The sequence below is a fragment of the Macrobrachium nipponense genome, chromosome 2 (assembly GCF_015104395.2).
Source record: "Macrobrachium nipponense isolate FS-2020 chromosome 2, ASM1510439v2, whole genome shotgun sequence".
Classification (NCBI taxonomy): domain Eukaryota; kingdom Metazoa; phylum Arthropoda; class Malacostraca; order Decapoda; family Palaemonidae; genus Macrobrachium; species Macrobrachium nipponense.
In genome coordinates this window covers 38,550,365-38,572,147 of record NC_087201.1, presented here as the reverse complement: position 1 = coordinate 38,572,147, position 21,783 = coordinate 38,550,365, and the positions used below count along the sequence as shown (strand labels likewise).

General features: G+C 42.9%; 1 protein-coding gene across 1 annotated transcript in view; it reads left to right on the top strand.

Annotated features, from left to right (window-relative positions):
- The first annotated feature begins 12,657 nt into the window (after positions 1-12,657).
- The window catches only part of LOC135221163 (ankyrin-1-like), a 147,673-nt gene continuing 138,547 nt past the window's right edge, over positions 12,658-21,783 (top strand). Inside the window, exons 1-2 of the mRNA XM_064258988.1 lie at positions 12,658-12,747; positions 20,115-20,301. Coding sequence (XP_064115058.1) covers positions 12,658-12,747; positions 20,115-20,301 — 277 coding nt within the window. The remainder of the gene's footprint in view (positions 12,748-20,114; positions 20,302-21,783) is intronic.

Here is a 21,783-nt window from a genome sequence, read left to right as displayed (position 1 = left end):
AAGAAACTCGACATCCCAGGCTGAGTTGAAGACTCTTCGTCAGCACCAAGATGACCTAGAAGTACACTCCTCGAGTTACACAAGAACTTCTCCGTGGCGCAGGTACTGAAGGCAGGGGTCTGGTACAACCAGACCACTGGCACCTCCTTCTACCTTTTGGATATTGCCCACAGGTCCTTGGATCGTTTTTTTCCTTAGGACCCGTGGTGGCTGCTCAACACGTTGTCTAGCTAAACCCAGACCCTAGCAGGCTGAACAGCATCGATCCTGTGTGACTGTAAGAATAGATAAGAATGAGAGAGTGACTGGCTTCTCTTCCTATCTTTTTCTACCCCTCTACCTGTGGGTAGAGGGATACGGTCAGCACCCTTGCTGGATTAAAGGACGAGATGCTGGTGAGCTACTCGACAGAGCCCCATCCTATCCCTTTCACTAGGGATGGGAGCGAATATCCACCACTTCCTCCTACAAGGGGGGGGAAGTGGATGCCAACAAGAGACAAACCATAACGTTGTTGCCTCTTGCAAATAGGAACTTGTTCTTGTTTGCTGGTACGAAGAGATACGCTTGCCTCTCTCTTAGTACTTGGTCCAGAGGTCTGACCATTGATCCTGCGGTGCACACCCCGATCAATCGGACAGAGGCTTGGATCCCTCCCTCGCTCTTACGACCAGGGAGGCTTCCAAGGTTGGGCGAACACCAGTCTGTTCACAAAAGACTCAGATTCCACCCCCACCAAGAAGTGAGTCTTCCTATTGTAAAAGACCCGAAGGTTTGTATGCCGTGTCGGAACAAATGACAATTTGTCCAAAATTGCATTTTTCCTAACTATACAACCTGAGGTCCTTTTACACATACCCCCACCCCCCTCATGCCACCCCTCACTCTGCAGTTTTTGCTTGGGCCAAAGCAAAAGTGATTTGTTTACCTACCAGTCCGCGCGCGCGCAAGCCTGTCGGACAAGCAGTTTAACTACCGAACCCCTTGTTCGAAAGCTTACGACCTATCCAGCTGCCGCTAGTACCTTCCTATTGTAAAAGGACCTCAGGTTTGTATAGTTAGGAAAAATGCAATTTTGGACAAAATTGTCATTTTGCTCCGCGCTCCTTTCTCTTGGCACAGAAAGCTCGAGTTAGGAGTTGCTCATGAGCCGATTCGTTGCTGGCGACTTCGGGTTGCGTTGATACACCCCCAAGGTTTTGCTTAGCTTTGAATCGCCCAGACAGTCCAGACACTCATCCTTTAGGGAAAGAATAGTGCTTGATAGTCTTCAGGGTGCAGCCTTGCTGCCCGCAATTCGTCTGACTGGTCACCTGGTCGGGCACCTGACTTTAGTACAGACGGACTGACTATGCACTTACTCCTTGTCCTGTGCTACCGCAGTTGGTGGCATTATGGTAAGAGACTTTGAGTTTGTTAGTATCTTTGACCTTGGGTTGAGTTTTGACTGCCTATGATATATTTCTTTGTTTGTTTTCTCCTATTCTGTCCGAAGGGGAAATTGTATTCAGATTCCCTCCTCCTTTTCAATGTGGTTAATCGGGCTAGATAAATTATATTAAGGTAATGTTTATTAATATGGAATTTTTATTCTAAAATTAATATTAATAATACTTACCTGTATAATTTATCTAGTCCCACCCATCCTACCCCCACGATCTGCTATCACAACTGATTTGAGGGAGGTTTTTCGTATCTGTCAACGACCAGTGTTGCCAACTGGCGGACAGAATAGGAGGTAACAGGGTTTGCCAATGTGGTAAATTTTGGTGCGGTTTTTGGGGATTTAGGGCTAGATAAATTATACAGGTAAGTATTATTAATATTAATTTTAGAATAAAAATTCCATTTTTACGACCTCATGCCCTTGCTGTCATCAACCACAGTTATTGGTGGTGGGCCTAGCCGTTTGGTAAAAAGTAAGGCTGCAAGGAGAAAAGGATCTCTATAAGCAAACTTGAGGAAAAGGCAGAGACAGGATGCGAGTAAATTGGGTGTCATCAAGGATAGTGATGGAACTGTATTGTATAGGGATGAGTCATTAACCCTTAATGGACAGATTGATCCTCGAGAGTAGTAGTAACAGGTTTTGGGGGGTGGTGGACGGATTGATCCTGTAGTTAACCAATATTTACGCTCTATCAATTTGGAAAAATCGGATGTGGGAAAAGAGGTACCAATACTTTTATAGCCTATAAATTCACTAATGGCAACTTTTACACAGGCTAAAATCGAGTGTGGGCATCTCATGATTTCAGTTCTGCTTGTGACTTGAAGGGAGAATGTCCTGCGTCTCTCTCTCAAATGACATTTTTTTGTAAATTAATTTGCTCATAAATATATCAAGGGGTTGCTGTTGTTTTTTGTTCTTGTCTTTTACAGTAGTATGTTGGTTGTAAATGTAGTTTTACAAAGGAAAGTCAAACAAATATTAGAAAAAAACATGTAAAAGAAAAAAGCGTTATTGAATCTTCATTCTCGGTAAATTTACATAAATATTTTTCAACAAATATGCCAAGAATTTGTTACTGATTTTATTTCTTACATGCTTTGATATTGTGTGAGTATAATTATAATTTTACAAAGTAAAATAAATTTATTTATTAGAAAAAAAAATATATCTGGGGTCGCCGTTTCGGATGAGCCGTTTCCATCTATTTCTATCCTGCGCTTCTGCCTCATCAATTCCCTTCTCATGTAAGTCTCCGCTCACACAGTCCTTCCATCTCTTTCTAGGTCTCCCTCTTCTTCCTTGAACCTCCATCCCCATTGCATGTCCTCCGGCGTGGTCCTCATCTCTCCTCAACAGGTGTCCATGCCATCTCAGCCTCCCCTCCTGCACTTTCTTTGATATTTCCACCACCTTAGTCAACTCCCTTATGTAGTCATTTCTGATCCTATCCTCTCTTGTCACCCCAGTCATCCACCTAAGCATTCTCATTTCTGCCACATCCATCTTTTTCTCTGTCTTTCTCATGTTTGCTGTTTCCGTACCATACAGCATTGCTGTTCTTACCACCGTCTTGTGAAATTTTCCTTTTAACCTCAGCGGTATATGTACTCTTTTATTACAAAGAACTCCAGAGGCTGCTCTCCAGTTGTTCCAGCCTGCCTGTACCCGATGTTTTACTTCTTCTTCGATACTTCCTCCAGCATTAACAAAGGATCCCAAATACTTAAACTTATCAACTCTTTATTTGTTCTCCACCAAACTGAATACTTTCTCTATCATCCCTCTCATTGGTGGTACACATATATTCTGTCTTAGATCTACTTATTCTCATTCCTCTCTCCTCCAGTACTTGTCTCCATCTTTCCAATTTAATTTCCAGACCTTCCCTGCTCTCTGCGCATAGAACAATATCATCCGCATACAATATGTTCCATGGTACTGCCCAACACTGCTCCTCACTTTGGTAAATACAATCCGATACATCTTTTGTATCAATCACACATACTTCTCTGGCACCATCTTCTCCCTAAGACTCCTGCATACCCCTTGATTCGGTCATAAGCCTTTTCAAGGTCAATGAGTACCATATTATGTAGGTCACTGCTTTTCCCCAAATTTCTCCATTAGTTGCCTCGTACAAAATATACCATCTGTTGTTCCCCTTCCCATCATAAATCCCATCTGCTCTTTACCTATTTGTACTTCTTCTCTCAGTCTGGCATCTATCATCCTTTCCAGCATCTTCAAAGTGTGGGACATCTGTTTAATACCCCTATAATTACCACACCCTTGGACATCGCCTTTCCCTTTAAAAATTAGGATCAATATACTCCCACGCCACCTATTTAGTATCTTTTCCTGCTCAAGGAACTTTTTCATAAGATTGTACAGTATAGTATCCACTCCTTCATCTCCTAATGCTTTCCATGCCTCCACAGGAATCATGTCTGGTCAAGATGAAAGAAGACCTCTTCCGATGATTGTTCTTGAGATTCTGGAGTCTTGCCAAGCACTTGAATTCCTTAGAATTTCTGCCACTCACCGAGCGCTCAGGTTCCTTGGAATTGCCAGCACTCGGATGGTTAGAAAGGACACTCCTGATGATTGTTCTTATGAGATTCAGGAGTCTTGCCTAGTGCTTTAATTCCTCACAATTTATGATGCTCTCCAAGCGCTCTGTTTTCTTTGAATCACGAGCGCTCGGAAGTCAATAGAAGGCTGCTCTTGATGATAATTTTTACAAGATTTGGGAGTTTTGCCGAGCGCTCAGATTCCTTGGAACTTTAAGATCTTGCCAAGCACTCATATTTTTTAGAATCATAATTACTCGGCTGGGATTATATTGACTGCCCTGGATTTTGCAGAATCTTGGGCGTTTCTTAACCAGTACTGGGGAGTTAGCTCTCCAGTCCGGTTTAGGAACACAATGAGGGAAGTGCCAAGGCACTTATGTGTTTCGACTCTGCCTGCCAGCACTTTTTTAAGTGCTTGGTCAGGTTCCATCCTTGTGTCTTGGACCTTGGGGTCTGAGCACATAAGATAACAGACACAAAATCCCTCTTTCAGTTTTTTTCTTGAGGGGCTTCGGCCTCGAAGGAGACTAGTGCATATAAGAGGAAAGTGATAGTTCTTAGTGAATACTGCTCACAGTTGCAATATGTGATCTGCTCAGCTCACTCTAATCAAGCGCTCGGCTCTTTCTGGGAGAACTTTCTGCTCTCTTCAGGTTGGTGCTTTGCCATGGCATAAGCAACTTCCTGCTGGTTCTTCTAGCAGGACAGGTAGAAATGCCCTTTTTCCTTACCTGTTCTCTTAACCCCCTCAGTTGTTCCAAGAGGTGCAAGGCTGACAGGGAAAATTCCGGTGAGTTTATCTCTTTTTGGAATTTGGCTACAAGGGTTAGCACGTCAAGATTGATCCTATGATCTTCTCGTCATACACTGGTATAGTCAAGGAAAGTTTCGTTGGGTCCTGTTGAATCTTCTTTCAAGCAGAGGAAATTGGGAATTTTGCACCTCAGGAAAACTCAAGGGTTTTTCTTTGGGATATAAATACCCTCAGTTTTCACACAGCAGAGATCTTTGTGCTGATTCGTCATCACATTGATCTCGGGAATAGGACCGTGGCTTCCCCTGTGAATAATCTTCTGTCAGGTAGTTCATGATTTAAACTACCTGGTTAAGTGGTTTTGATAATACGTAGGTTTACTTCCTCTCCGGTGTTTTTGTGTGGAGAGGCGAAGTATTGTCTGTGCCTCTGTTTCTTTTTGTTAGACAGTTGGGTTTGAGACAGCACTGCAAGCCAGTTCTCAGGGAGAACCCAGCCAACAGCAGGATAGTCTTGACTATTGCCTGGTGTTGGTGACGGTGGCTTGTGAGCAGCGGAGGACCTTTACCTTGTTCCCAAGGAGGAGATGATATCAAAACGGAAGTGTACAGTGGATGCTCCGGAGGATTTTGTTCTTGAAGAGGAGTGTGGGGCTCAGGTGTAGTTCCCAGTTTTTTTTTAGAAGATCGCGTTTCTTCTGAGGCAGTTTTATGGCTGTAGTCGACATGGAAGTGTCTGATTGTAGTCCTCGTGGTTATTCAGGTGTTATGTCCTCCATATGTGTACTATTGCTGAATCTTTTATGATTACGTACTTGTATATGTGCAGGTTGAATCTTTTGTGGTTCCTATGGTTCATCATTGATATGACTGTTAATTATGCTGCTGTGTATTACTATTATTATTTGGTAACGAGGTTATTTTGCGCAGTTTTGGGATGTTGATTATTTACTGTGCTCCCTGATACCTGTTCTCATTGTATGTATATATTTGTATTATTATATGAGCTTGTGTTGCTTGGTTTTGGTGCCCTATTATTTATTTTGTCTTGTTTTTTTTACAGGCTTATGTTGGTCTTTTTATTGTTAGCCTATTTTGCTCCTGTTATTTTGATTATTATGAACTAGTCCATGTTGCTATGGTCTTGTTGTGAGCTTACATTGATTAGGGAGTTGTAAATAAGTATTTTTATCACTGTAAATGAATAAGGTTAAGGCACCCCACATTCCTTGCTTGTGAGGACATTCTCGACTAGATAAATACCTTTTCTCCAGACAAGGAGTTCATTCAGTTTCAAGGCGCCCAATTAAGATCTCTTCCCCTGTGCTGTCGCGACAGGAGTAATTCTTCTTTACCGATCTTGTGTTTCACGCTGTTTCTCGTTGCCACGTAAGTATTCTCTCTTTCAACAAGAGACAGTGAGCCTGGGGGACACCACTATTGTTTCCCTTCAGGCAGTCAATTTGAGATTTCTTTGTTACCCAGCACCAGTCAGCAACCTGTGGGCAATTCTGTTGCTAAGAAAAGGGACATTGTCCTAATTTGGATCTCCAGTTTTGTAAGTTCCGAAGTTGTCTCAATCCTAAGGAACAGACCTTTATTTGGTTCTGCCCTTTCTTAGAGAGTGGTGGATACTGCGGTAGTCAAGGGGTGTACCAAGGAAGTCTGAGGCTGCAAAGGACGATTGTCAAGTAGCCAGCCTTCTTCATTCTTTTCTGAGGAAGTGCACATAAGTGTTCCTCTTTCAACCTTCTTTCCATGGGGAAGAAGGCAGAAGGAAGGACGTACTATCATAAGAACCACCTCCAATACTAAAGTCTTTGAGACTTATTCAGATTGGACATCAGCTTTCAACATAATCGGTACGTATGACGTTGTTGATCTCCTTCTTCCTACTGGAGAGATTATCACCTAGTCCAAGCAGTCCCTGGTTATCAGCGGGGGTTCCGTTCTTGGCAAGGTGCTGGTGAACGAAAACTACTATTAACTGAAACTCAGCAATTCGTGGCACTGAGTATCGGTTCATAGCGCCTCTGTTAGGTATGTTATGGCACCATAACTCTATTATTGGCACTTTATGGCGCCAGTAACTGAAACTCTGCCTGTATTATAATGTGCCCATTAAATCTTTGCTTTTATTTTGCCGCTAGACAAGCGGCATAAAACCAGATTGCAATAAGCGAGTCCACCGATAACCAGGGACTGCCTGTATTTTGTTTCTTTGTAACTTCTGTCAAACTTTATTTGTGGCAAGTGTGTCAAGATCGGCACCTTTTAGGGTTTAGCGTCATGTAATCCACTGTATCAACTTCTGCACCTTTTATTGTTTCATCAATACTCCAGCCACAAGGTAGGCCAACAACTCCAATACAGACTTATCACTGTAGTTCCCGTCAGTAGATAACTACTATAATGGAGGAATGGGAAAAAGAGCTGCCTGTCCAAGTATTTTTGGTTATTTTCTGCAATATAGCAGCTTCACGTCCTCTCCTAGTTCTTTAGTTGGGGCTGTATCCCTTCCTCTATTTGCAACAGCTCTTCTACAGTAATTGGCTTGTCTTATATTCCAAACTTCTCAAGCCTAATCTTACACCTTGGGCTGACACACTCAGCAAACTGCAAGTAAAAAGAAGAAAAAGCAAACATGAATAATAAAATAATTCGACCACAAAACACAGTCAAGCAAAACAAACCTCTACACCAACACCACAGATTCACCCAGCCTTTGTTCGTTTTCTTCTACCCCATTTGACATGGTTTCTGTCAGCTCTTCTGTCTCACTTAATTCTGTTAGGCTCCAGCTCCCCCACTCTCACTCTACTAATTCTTTCTCATTCACACTCACTCCCACACTTCCTTTTTCAACACTCACTCAAAAGAAACTTGCACATACTGTACATATTGTCTTTTTCCTGACTCGGTGTTGTTTCCCATATATCCAATTCTTGTGAATCCTTGTCCACATTCTTTGTATAATACTCTCCAAGTTCACTCCTTACACATTATTTTCAAATCCCTCAAAATCAACTTCACCCTCATTCGCACCACCACCAAACAACACCACAAGGGTATTTTTCCTCCTCATGCTTGCTGACTTCTCAAATCCATCAAAACCAAACAACCCATCCTGTGTACTCTCTCCAAACATCCTAGTAAATAAGCCCTTACTCTCTCTTCTTCTTTTCCCTTTAAACTTTCTCTTTTGTTTCACCAACACTAGCTGTTTATCTCTGCAATTTATATCTTCTATTTCCTCACTCTCCTTTTCCTTCTCCTCCTTTAACAACTTCATAATGGGATGTTCCATTATATATTTTGGTGGTTCTCTCCATTTTCACAACTGATTATAGTGTGCTCTGACAGTCAACCCCATATTCACGGACTCATGTATTCGCGGATTTCTCTCTAGAACAGATATCCCCCATTATTCGCAGGAAATTCACCTATTCGCGGTATTTTTCTATGGGAAACATCCCCAACTTCCTGGTTTTTTTAACAGTTACATCATAAAATGCACATTTTAAGATAAAACTATTAAAAAACCAGGCATAAACAATTTTAGTGGGTCTTTCTTGGGTTTGAACTAAACAAAATAAAGCAGCTTTAAGAATTTTTATTATAGGGGTTTCAACTATTTGCGGATTCTAGCTATTGGCGGGAGGGGGGGGGGGGGGGCCGTTCTGGTACCCATCCCCATGAATACAAGGGGAACATTGTAGTATTACTTTTACCTTTCCTTCACCCCCTGTCTTCTAACACATACCACTCAACCCATTTGACCACACTATTTTCACTACATACAAACCTTCATTTTTATCAATCATTTTACTCACTGTCCATCATCCTTTCTCAAACACTTTTTTCAACACTATCTCCTACTCTGAAACTCTCAAACCTTTCACTTGCCTACTCCACACATCTCGCTCTTCTTCATTCAAATCTAACCTCGCTCTCGCATTCCCTTCGTAATGTATCACATATTCACTTGGAGGCTTGCCAGTGCTTTTACGTACTGACCCATTGTACTTCACTAGCACTCTTCCTGACAACAAATCCTATTCCTTCTTTGTATCAATCAACATTCGTAACATCTCACTCTGAGTCCTTATAGTTTGCTTCACCAACCCACTCACACTTAGCATGTATGGAGCTGTTTCTACATGCTTGTTGCTACATGCTTGATACCCCCACTCTGTCAACATTTGTTCTAAAGGTCTACCAACAAACTCCAGCCCATTATCACTCAACATTCTTACACATGCATTCAACAAGACCTGACTGACCACTCTTACAGAGTTTTCACTACTCCTATTCTCCACCTCTGCACAACTTACAAACATACTCTTATGATCTAACATAACAACCACTACTACATTTTCTCTTACAGTTACCAGCAAAGTTCCAAAATCAATTACCACTAACTCAAATGGTTCTTTCATACTCAGCTTCATCACAGGAGGGCTAGCATACACTTCTTCACACATAACTGCCACATCTGTACAAATATTTTTTCAAATAAGGGGAAACCATTTGCTCCTGTATGTCCATATTTCTCTTGGACTAACATGTTCATTCTTACTGCTCCACTCATTGAGAACACTGGAACATACATCAACTCTCCCATCCTTTCTTTTGAAAAATATGCCACTCCTTCATACAACACAAATCTCTCGGAAAACCATATCCATTTATTTAACATCAAAGGCCATCTTCTCCCAGATACTCCGTCTCAAATACACCTCTTTAACTCACTCAGTATCAAACACTTCCGCTGCATCTCCTCAACATCTTTTGTTGTTAACAATTCATTCTCACTCTTGTCCAACTCCACTGCGTATACGTATGTAATTTCCTCCTCACTCAGACTCTTATCAGTCACTCCCACATACTTGGCCATATTTACTGCCTCACTTTGAATTTTCTCTATTTCAATCTCATCTTTCAACAGAACTCCTTTCCCAACATCTACTACCAATCATTGCTTCCTCAAGTAGTCCATCCCAAACAGGAAAAAATACTGTATTTGGTCATCTCCTGTCACAAAACACAATACCACCTCAAACTCTCCCAACTTGACCTTCAACCTCATTTCTTCCCATCCAGGTTATCTTCATGCTGTACCTTTTATTGACACATTCACTGCTCTCCTTTCAACATTTCCAATTCACTCTCTCAACATCCCTAATAGCACGCGCATTCACCAGTAATATTTGCGCTCCTATGTCAACCAAACCACAATACTGTCCTCCACTGATATCTACTCCCAGTCATTGTATTTACCCTCTTGTGTGCTCACTGACACTTGTCTCTTCCATTAACCAAATATCCTTCATTTACTTCCTTACTGTCATCTTCCACTTCCAACAATTCCGACAATCTCTCTTCAATATTTTCCTCCTTCTCATATTTCTTTTCATAGCTCTTTTTTCTCTACAACCCAGGTATTCATGTTGATACACTATAGGTTTCTCACCTCCAATGTGTACGAACACAGTCACCTTATACATACTTCTTATTCACCACCATCAAAGCCTCCTGAAATGGAGCTACTCCAGGACACATCATATCTCTATAATTCTCCTGATACCATTCCACATTTGACACTCCCAAACATCCAGGTCTTTTGCAAACTTCTTCAATTGCCTCCAACCTTAGTTCATTCACACTTCCAGGTACCTGTGCCTTCAAATCTTCACATACCAAATAATTCAATCCATACCATACACCTTCAAACATCGAGTCTGCACCCCCATTACTCTCGTGCTACTACCAATCCTCTTGGCAGATACTCTGGTCTTCTGTCTTTCATTTTCTCTTTTTTTCCCTTCCTCAGGTAGTCTAGATATCATGTCTGCAATAACATTCCTTTTACATGGGATATATTCTAATACAAAATTAAAGTCATTCAAATCCTCTACAGTTCATGCAATTCTAGCATCCGCTCTGTTCATTTTCTGCAGATACACTAGAGGTTAATGGTCCATACGCACCACAAACCTCCCACCACACAGAAACAGTCGTAAAGCAGAATTAAACACCTTACTGACACATGCTATCACTCTAGTGGTCCCCCTGTATTCATGGGGGATGCGTACCAGACACCCCCGTGAATAGTTAGAACCCTCGAATAGTCGAACCCTCTTTAAAAAAAACACTGAAAACAGCCTATTTTGTTAGTTAAAATCCCCAATCCCCCCAAGCCCCCCAAAAAACCACTAAAAATTTTTATACTGGGCTTTTTTAATAGTTTTATCACAAAAAGTGCATTTTATGATGAAATTGATTTAAAAAAAACAGGAATTTGTGGCTATTTCTCATAGAAATATACAGCGAATATGCAAATTTTCCGCGAGTGCGGGAAAACGTTCTCGAGAGAAATCCGCGAATGTGTGAGTCCATGAATCCGGAGAACGCGAATACCGGGGGTCCACTGTATTCCTTTTATGTCCATTTATTACTTGCTTTTGCATCAAACATCCACCCGTCGGCACTCCACCCGCATCTTTATACACTTCTAACTTACTGGAATCTATACCATAGTATGCCAACTCCACATCCTTCACCATCTCCTCTTTCAACTTCTTAAATGCTTTCACCATCTTTCATCCCACCTCACAATTGTACTCTTCTTACAGCCTATCCATTCGGACAATGGCTTTGTAATCCTTGAACAATCTTCTATAAACTTCCTTGCAAACTGAATCACTCCCAAAAATCCACACAACTCTCGCATGGTCCTGGGCTGAAGGAAATTTCTCACTTTCTCCAAAAACTTTTCCACTTTTCATACACCTGACTCACTCAACTTATGGACCAAAAAATCCACCTCTTCCATGAACCACTCACACTTACTCACTTTTACTTTCACCCCCACTTCCTCCAGCTTCTTGAACACTGCCAGCACCAATCTCTTGTGCTCTTCTATGATCTTATACTCATAACCAAAATGTCATCATGAGACATTTTTGTAGGAAAAACCACTCGGTACCATATTCATTGCTCTATGGAATGCAACTGGGGCATTAGCTAATCCAAAACTGAGGCTGCAGAACTGATACTGCTTTTTTATTGTCGAGAAAGCAGTTACTGGCCTACAATCTTCTGCCTCTGGCATCTAATAATACCCTTTACCAGATACATCTTGCTAAACACCTTTACCCCATGCATACTGTACATAGTCTTCCATCAGGCTTTCTTACTGGTACAGTTGGACTATTTCAAGCACTCTTACTGGGTTCAATTACTCTTGTCCTTTCTAATTCCTACCACTGGTCTTCAATCACTTGCATTAACGGAGCTGGGAAATGTGGGGATCTGTGATAAATCAGTGTGTTGTCAGTCATTTGAATGAACTCCGGCAACCTAGCTCTCCCAAAGTCCTCGCCACCTTGTCTCAACACACCCTTTCTTTCCCACAACAGCTCATACACCTGCAGCCGTAACCGACTCCTCAAATCTGGCGCACACCTTTACTTCAAATCATTGTTACATATCTAGCACATTCCTCCCTCCGTGCTATATTTTCTTTTATTTTCTGGCACGCCTTTATGAAAACCACATTTCTGCTGCAACCAGTATCAATTAATGCTGTCAATAATGCTCCCCTGCATTTTACTCTAACACAAACAATGATCTGCTTGCTCCACAAAACAGACATTCCCACTTATAAACCCTTCTTTCACATGCAATACATCTATACATACCTTCCATACCAGAGGGTTCACCATGGTAAACCCCCTTTGCACTTAGTTTCCCTGGGGTTGTAGTTTGCTATGGCAGACTACCTTCACGTGACCCTCCATTCCACATCCTTTTCAGTCAATCCTCCAGTTAGGTTTGAGATTGGAGTCTGACTTTTTGGTTTCCTTTCTTACTTAAATGGGACACTTGCAGACCTATGGCTCTTGCTCTTGGTTCTATGCAATTGACCTAGGTTCAATGTTAGGCTTAGGATTCTTTGGGTATCAAGTGCTGCATTTGTGTTCATGGTAGTTTGGTGGATACAGGGTGTACATCTTTATGTGACAAACACGGCCTACCGACAGTAAAAAAGAAAAATGGTTCAGTTTGGTGAATCAAACTGGCACATGGTCCTATTAGCCACTGCATTAGATGCCTGTTGTCAGACTTCCCCTCCTCATATGCTTGATGGGGAAGCTGGCATTTCCAGATAGTGATGGACCATACCTCCAGATTCTTGCCTTTGGGATGTGGCTGAGGTTCATAACCTCTTGTTCCAGTTTCTTCATACCTGTGTTAATTTAGTTCTGAGAGACAAAGCTTTCCCTTACAGGTCGAGTTCCATGTAAAACAGCAAAATTTAAAGACAGTGTGGACTTATCCTAGATGTGCAAACCTTTTACCACTCCCCTACCTCCACCATTAACCAACAAGTTTTGAGCTGTTACCAAAGATGTATCCATATACGTACTGCATACAGTAAAAGACTAGGTATGTCTAGAATATGCAATTATCTTTAAAATATGTTATTTTTGTACAAGTAACTTACCCAGCAGATATATACTTAGCTATAGACTCGGTCGTCCCGACAGAATTTCAAAACTCGCGGCACACGCGACAGGTAGGTCAGGTGATCCACCATTCCCGCCGCTGGGTGGCGGGGTCTGGAACTATTCCCGTTTTCTAAGCCATAATTTCTCTGTCGGTTGAACGGACAACACCTATTGTTCGTTTTCCTCCATCTTGGATTTCAACTCGTTTGCCGAGAATTTGGATTGGTTTTTTGTTTTTGGTGACGTATTCTGTTTTTTCTCTGGCTTGGCATACGCTTATTGTGGACTGTTTTTCGACTTTGGTTTTGACTCACTCTTTCACGATGTCTGACGCTAAGGCTTCACCTATGTTTAGAGTTTGCAGTAGGGGAAGACTGTAAGGTTTGGTTAGGCTGCCTAAATCGGCATTGGATCCGCATAGTATTTGCGCTAAATGCAGGGAGAATGAATGTTCTTTTATTAACACCTGTGTGGAATGCGAGAACCTTACGGAGCTTGAATGGAAGGAATTATCATCATATGTTAGGAAGCTTGAGAGAGATAGAGTGAGAAAGGCTTCAGCTAGGTCATCTAGTAGATCTTGCTCCTTAGAACAAGAAATTAACTCTCCATCTAACAATTTTCCCTTAGCCTCAGCTGCTTCTCCCTGTTCTGAATCCAAAGATTCTTTGTCAGAGAGGGAAAATGTAAAAGCTTCAATTAAGAAACTTCAAGCTCAGTACGAGCTCTAAAACCAAGGTAAGAGTGGTGATAGTGACTGTGCAGTGTCCCCAGTGCAGTGGAGGGGGCGTCTGACCGGTTCCTCATTGCTCCTAGGCCTAGACCTCTTCCAAACTCCCAGGACCAGGGGGGAGGAGGAATGTCGAAAGCCGCAGGGAGGATGCAGAACATCCCCAACGGTCAGGCGTCCCTTCGGCAGATCCTGTTGTTAAGTCCCAGGCTGCCTCGGATTGCCGCAGAAAAGGCGTCCTAAAGGAGTGTTTTTCGGCCTCAGACTCTTCCTCTCCTAAACGAGGATGGAGTTCGGCCTCCCGTTCGCAGCCCTTTGAAGAGAGCCTGGAAGGCGCCTAAAGGAGACGCGGCTGACTCCAGCCCAGAGCGTTTTCCCGAGGATTGGCCTTCGGGACCTAAGAAGATAGACAAAGAGGAGCATGCCCTTCAGGATCGACCAAGAAGTTTTTGTTAATCTGCAAGAGCAGTTAGCTTCGCTCGTAGGCTCTTTTGCTAAGGACTCTACAAGGAGGAAGGATGTCTCGCTCCCTGTTAAGAGTTCCGCTAAGCGTCCTTCTTCGTATAGGAGAGAACTCTCACGATCTCCAGGGCGTTTATCGCCTTCGTCGAGAGACTCGTCGGATAGGAGTTGTTCTCCTGAGAGAAGAGCCCTTTCGCCCTATAGGCTGTCTTCCCGAAGCGCCCTCTTAGACGCAGCGAATCGAGCAGAAGTCTCGATCGGTTTAGGTGCAAGGAACCGGAAAACCGATTTAGGTATCAGGATCCCTTGGGTCTTCAGGACCAGGAGCCAGACAGGCGCAAAGAGGCAGCAAGACGCAAGAAAGGGCGTCAAGAGCCTCTTAGAACGCAGGATTCAGGACGTCAGGATTCTGCTAGAAGGCAGGAATCAGGACGCTATGAGCCAGGACGCCATGAGTCAGGGCGCCAGGAGTCAGGGCGCCAGGAGTCAGGGCGCCAGGAGTCAGGGCGTCAGGAGTCCAGGGAGGGCCAGGAGTTAGGACGCCAGAAAACAGGACGCCAGGAGTACGTTAGGCGTCAAGTGTTAGGGCGCCAAGAGCCTGTTAAGCGTCAGGAATCAGGACGCGGGGATCTTTTCAAGCGCCCTGAATCAGGACGCCAGGAGCCTAGCAAGCGCCACGAACCCGACGAACCTAGACAACAAGAGTCTAGTAGGCACAAGAGTGTTTCCGACAGACAGGAGCCTCACTCTTCGTATAGGAGTGCTAATGTTCCGCGCTCCCCTTCTCGGGAAAGGAGTTCTTCTCCCGGGAAGAGCCAGATCACTCCAAACGATCTCCTTCTGTAGATCAGTTGGACCAGGTATCGGAAGACGAAGAGCCTGTAGATGTAGCAGTTTCGGACTACAAGAGACTTTCTCTTTTGCTGCTAAAGGAGTTCGGAGACTCCCTTCATCCTGCGGACCCTCCTTCACCAGGATCGTTGATGTCCAGCACTAAAGCTCTCAAATCGTCTTCCTTCGTTAAGATGCGCCCCGCTCTTTGTATGAAAAAGGCATTAAAAACTTTTTCAGAGTGGTTGACTTCCAGAAGGGAAGCGGGCAAGACAGTTTTTTCCTGCCCTCCTTCCAAGTTAACAGGCAAACCAGGAAGGTGGTACGAGACCAAAGAGCCGATGGGGTTAGGTCTGCCTTCTTCCGCGGATGCGGATTTTGCTTCCTTAGTGGACTCTGCTAGGAGGAAGTCGTTGCTGTCTGCTAAGGCGACTTGGGGCATGTGTGAGCTGGACCACCTTCTAAAGGGCCTCTTTAAAACCCCCCGAGAAGTCTTCACTTTATGGACTGGGCTTTAGGAGCATTAGCGAAGAGAGCTCAGGACACGGACTTTGTTTCCATGGAGAAACTTTCGAGCGTCCTGGCTTGCCTGGACAGAGCGGTCATGGACGGTTCTGTGGAAGTTGCCTCTCTTTTTGGAACGGGAGTATTGAAGAAGAGATCTGTCTTTAGCTCTTTCTTAGCAAGAGCAGTATCACCCTTGCAAAGGACATCTCTTCTTTTTGCTCCTTTATCCCCGCACCTTTTTCCACAAGAGACGGTTAGAGAGGTTTCGAAATCTCTTACGGAGAAGGCAACTCAAGATCTACTCACGCACTCAGCCAAGAAAGTTTAGGCCGGCAGTGCCTATAGAGAAGAAAGAGAGACCCTCTTTTGTTCAGCCCTTTCGAGGGGCCTCCTCTTCTAGAGCCCCTCTTAGAGGTGGAGAAGACCAGAGAGAAAGAGTAGACCATCTAGAAGGTCCTTCGGGAAGTCTAGATGAACAGCAAGTCCTCCAGACGAAAGTAGGCGCCAGGCTACTCCACTTTGCCAAGTCTGGGCGCAGAAGGGAGCGGACTCCTGGTCCCTCTCTATCCTGAAAAAAGGATACTTGATCCCCTTCAGGGAAAATCCTCCCTTGACGACAACTCCAAGGGAGTTGACCGCAAGATACTCGGATCCGGTCCGAAAGCTTGCTATGTTGCAAGCAGTGGAACAGATGATTTCCAAGGAAGCAGTAGAACTGGTTCAAGATCTCCAGTCTCCAGGATTCTACAATCGGCTATTCCTGGTACCGAAAGCATCGGGGGGATGGAGACCAGTTCTAGACGTCAGTGCCCTGAATTTCTTTGTCTTGAAGAAGAAATTTTCAATGGAGACGTCTTCCTCTGTTCTATCTGCTCTTCGTCCAGGGGACTGGATGGTGTCCCTGGACCTTCAGGATGCGTATTTCCATGTGCCAATTCATCCGGCAGCAAGGAAGTATCTGAGGTTCATGTTCCAAGGGAAAGTGTTCCAGTTCCGAGCGATGTGCTTCGGACTTTCGACTGCCCCTCAAGTCTTTACGGACATCATGAAGAATGTAGCTTATTGGCTACATCTGGAAGGTATCAGGATCTCGTTATATCTGGACGATTGGCTAATAAGAGCCCAATCGGAGAAAAAATGTCTGGAGGACCTTTTAGTTACTCTAAAGTTGACAAAGTCCTTAGGACTTTTAGTAAATCACGAGAAATCCATGCTGACTCCCCAGCAAAGTATTGTCTATCTGGGGATTCAGATGGATTCTCGGGATTTTCTAGCGTATCCTTCGCAGGAAAGGAGAGAACGCTGCCTAGAAAAGGTGTCAGTCTTCTTAAGGAAAGAACATTGTTCCGCGAGGGAATGGATGAGCTTGCTGGGGACCCTCTCCTCGATGGAACAGTTCGTTTCCTTAGGAAGACTTCACCTACGACCCCTTCAATTTTATCTGAAGGAGAAGTGGGATTGGAAGTCCAACAATCTGGGAGAGACTTTTCCAATCTCGAAACGGATCAAGGAGAATATCCGTTGGTGGTTAGATCCACAGAACTAAGCAAAGGAATCTCCCTTCGCTTACAGAACCCTCGCCTAGCGTTGTTTGCAGACGCCTCAGATTCAGGGTGGGGAGCGACCCTAGGTTCGCAAGAGGTGTCAGGCATTTGGGAAGGAGAACAAGTGTCCTGGCACATAAAACAAGAAAGAGCTAACAGCCATTCATCTAGCTTTGGTTCATTTCGAGGAACAGGTCTCAGGTCTGGGGATTCAGATTCACTCGGACAACACAACAGCCCTCGCTTATATAAAGAAGCAAGGGGGGACGCATTCCTTTTCCCTGTACGAATCAGCAAAGATCTGCTGATTTGGGCACAGGAAAGGAAGATCTCTCTCCTCACAAGGTTTGTGCAGGGAGAGAAAAATGTCCGGGCAGATCTGTTAAGCAGAAAAGAACAAGTCCTACCCACGGAATGGACTCTCAATCCTCAGATTTGCCAACAACTTTGGCATCTGTGGGGAAGGCCCAATATAGACCTGTTCGCGACCAACAAGAATCACAGATTAGAAACCTATTGCTCCCCGATCTCGGATCCTCAAGCAGTAGCAGTAGACAGCTTTCTGCTAGACTGGACGGGCTTGGACGCTTACGCCTTCCCTCCTTTCAAGATAGTAGGAGAAGTATTGAGGAAGTTCGCTTGCTCGGAAGGAACAAGAATGACCCTCATCGCTCCCTTTTGGCCGGCTCTCGATTGGTTCACAGAGGTGCTGGAGTGTTAGTGGATTTTCCAAGATCGCTTCCACTAAGGAACGATCTTCTCAAACAACCCCACTTCGACAGGTTTCACAAAAACCTCCCCGCTCTAAGTCTGACCGTCCTTCAGACTGTCGAAGGACTTGTCAGAGCAAGGGGCTTTTCACGAGAAGTGGCGAAGGCTATTGCAAGAGCCAGAAGAGTCTCCACTTCTAAAGTATATCAGTCGAAGTGGGAGTTGTTTAGAAGATGGTGTAAGGAAAAGAAAATATCCTCCTCCAGTACCTCTGTAACTGAAATCACAGATTTTCTCCTATATTTGAGAAAAGACTGTAACCTGGCAGTTTCAACAGTGAGGGTTACAGAAGTATGCTGGCCTCAGTTTTTCGACATAGAGGAATAGATATGACAAACAATAAAGATCTTCATGACCTTATAAGGTCTTTTGAGACCACGAAAGAACATGTAATCAAGAAGCCTAGCTGGAACTTGGATGTGGTCCTCAAGTTCCTAATGTCGGAAAAATTTGTACCGTCTCACGCAGCTTCGTTTAGGGACTTAACAAGAAAGTCTTTATTCCTTTTTGCGTTAGCAACAGCCAAGAGAGTGAGCGAGTTGCAAGCTTTGGAAGGTAAAGTGGGGTTTAAGAAAGATTCAGCGATTTGCTCCTTTCAACCATTTTTCTAGCGAAAAATGAAAATCCCTCAAAGCCTTGGCCAAGAAGCTTTGAGATAAAGGAATATCTTCATTAACAGGGAGAGAACTAGAAAGGACTTTGTGTCCAGTCAGGGCACTCAAGTTCTACCTGGAGAAGAAGAAGTTGCTGAAAGGTACAGAAGAAAGTCTTTGGTGCTCTGTAAGAGATCCGAAAAGAGCGATTTCTAAGAACGAAAGCCCTTACATTCTTCATAAAAGATGTAATAAGGGAAGCTCACCTTAAATGCGAAGAAGAGCATTTCAAGGTTCTCAGAGTGAGAGCCTTCATGAAGTGAGAGCCATAGCTACGTCTATGGCATTTCACAAAACATGGTCGCTTCAGGCTCTTATAGAGTCGACATTTTGGAGATGTAATTCGGTGTTCGCCTCGAATTACCTAAGAGATGTTAAAAATTTCGTACGAAAAGTGCTTTTGCTCTGGGAGCGTATGTTTCGGCGAATTCAAGTGCTCTGGGAGAAGGGCTGAGGCTAATCCTTCCTATTTAGTTTAAGGCTTAAATTACTGTTTATTGGTGGTTGTTTTTTATTGGTTAATTGTCAGAGGGAATAGGGACCCTCTTACAATTCATAGATTGTAACAAGACTAACATGGTCAGGTGATCGGATTGGCTTCAGTGCTCTTTGTGATTTGTTTAATAACCTTAACTTTGTCATGTAAGAGGGCGAGTCTCCATTGATATGACAAAAGGTCAAGGCTCTACCATTGGTACGATCCAGTATAGGCTCTGTCGCGTAAGCGGGCTAGCCCCCATTGACACGATCCAAAGAGTTATTCACCATAGGTTCATTCCTCGTTGAAACTCTTGAGGCAAGCAGACTCATCGACAGTAGTTCATGAAGTCTTCAGCCCAATAAGGTAGGAACTATGGATTATGTTATCCAAGAACATAGGTTGTTTTTTCCCTGTTTTTTTTAATGTATTTAGTTTAAGTATTATTTTGTTTTTAGCTGTCTCTTGCCGCCACCAAGGGTGCCAATCAGCTAAGTATATATCTGCTGGTAAGTTACTTGTACAAAATGATATTGTTAAGATACAATAAAGTTTTGTACATACTTACCTGGCAGATATATACGATTAATGGCCCACCCAGCCTCCCCTCAGGAGACAGGTGGAAGAGAAATTATGGCTTAGAAAACGGGAATAGTTCCAGACCCCGCCACCCAGCGCGGGAATGGTGGATCACCTGACCTACCTGTCGCGTGTGCCGCGAGTTTTGAAATTCTGTCGGGACGACAGAGTCTATAGCTAAGTATATATCTGCCAGGTAAGTATGTACAAAACTTTATTGTATCTTAACAATATCATTTTGATAGTTATTAAAAATTTTTCTTTCAGTTACTGGATGAGAATGGATTGGACACTGTTGCCAAAGCCTTATCCTCTGGATGCTGGACACTTACTGATGCAGGGAATTTTGATATATCAGGAGGTATTGAGACACCTTCAACCTCTGGAGGCCATGGCAGTGCACCCCAGCTGACCTTAGCTCAGGGAAATGTTAGGCCTGTAACTCAAGTTTCAGGTGAGAATTATCTTTGTTTCCTTCTTGTGTATTGTAATTTTACTTTCACTCCTGTGTTATGTGAAAATGATGTAAATTTAAAGGTTCTGGATAGAATTACATTATAGTAGTTTGTTGCATACTAGGTTTGGGTATATCTTAATCATTTGATAGAAAACAGAGGAAAATTGTTTCTATAATTTTCTTTCAATTTTAGTATAAAACTTTAGAGTTTTTGACTAACCAAACCACTACAGTCTTAAGTATGACATTTTTATTTTCCAAAATCTATATTGATGACCTGAAAGATAATTTTTGAGGGGAAACTTACCCTCTTATCATTTGCTTTATCTGCGACTACTTGGATTAGGTTCGACAAATGTTAGAATTGAAGCAGTCTTAACAAACACTCCCAATACTTACCCCCACCCCCACTCTTTGGAGGGGGGAAGGGGGTAAGACAGCAGCTGTTTTGGTTATTCTTCTCTTGTTGGGAAAAACAGTCAGATGTGAAGACAAGTGCTCGGAAATTTTGGTTGGTTTTTCTTGGTTAACAAATAGGATTCTATAATTTTTGTGTTTTTCACAATACTACTACAGTGGTCTCCCCGTATTTGCGGGGGATGCGTACCAGACCCCCCCGTGAATTGTTAGAACCCGTGAATAGTTGGAACCCCTATAAGAATGCTGAAAACAGCTTAGTATTTTGTTAGTTAAAACTCAAGAAAAACCCACTAAAAATTTTTATACTTGGTTTTTTTAATAGTTTTATCACAAAAAGTGCATTTTATGATGAAATTGATAAAAAAAAACCCAGGAATTTGTGGATATTTCTTATAGAAAAATACTTCCGTGAATATGCAAATTTTCTGCATATTCACAAATAGCTAGAATCTACGAATACTAAGAACCCCTATAAAAATGCTTGAAACTGCCTATTTTGTTAGTTCAAACTCAAGAAAAACCCACCTAAAATGCTTATATCTGGTTTTTAAAATAGTTTTATCACAAAAAATACATTTAATCATGAAATTGGTATGAAAATTCAATAATTTGTTGATAATTCTCATAGAAAAATACTACGGTTACGTGAATTTCCCATGAATAATGAGTATGTAAAGCCCATAGAGAAATCATGAATTTGTGAGTCCTTGAATCTGGAGTGCACAAATAGTTCGGGTTGACTGTACTATGGATTCTTCTTCTCAGTCTTCCCTATTGAAATCTATTTGATTTGTAAGGTAAGGTAAGTGGTTGTAAGACCAGATTGGGCTAATTGAAGTACGTACTCACAAAATATGTAATGATCATCGAGAGCTGAATTGTGATTCAGACAACTGATTTGATCATTGCAAGGATTGGTCTTTGGAAGAGATAGAGAAGATGATAAATTGCTGAATTAGAAGGGAGAAGGATAAACTTAGGAAGAGAGTAAAGAGAACAGCTAGACATGAATCTAGGTCTCCTTGAGAATGAACACCTGATTTGTTATTTAGAGAATAA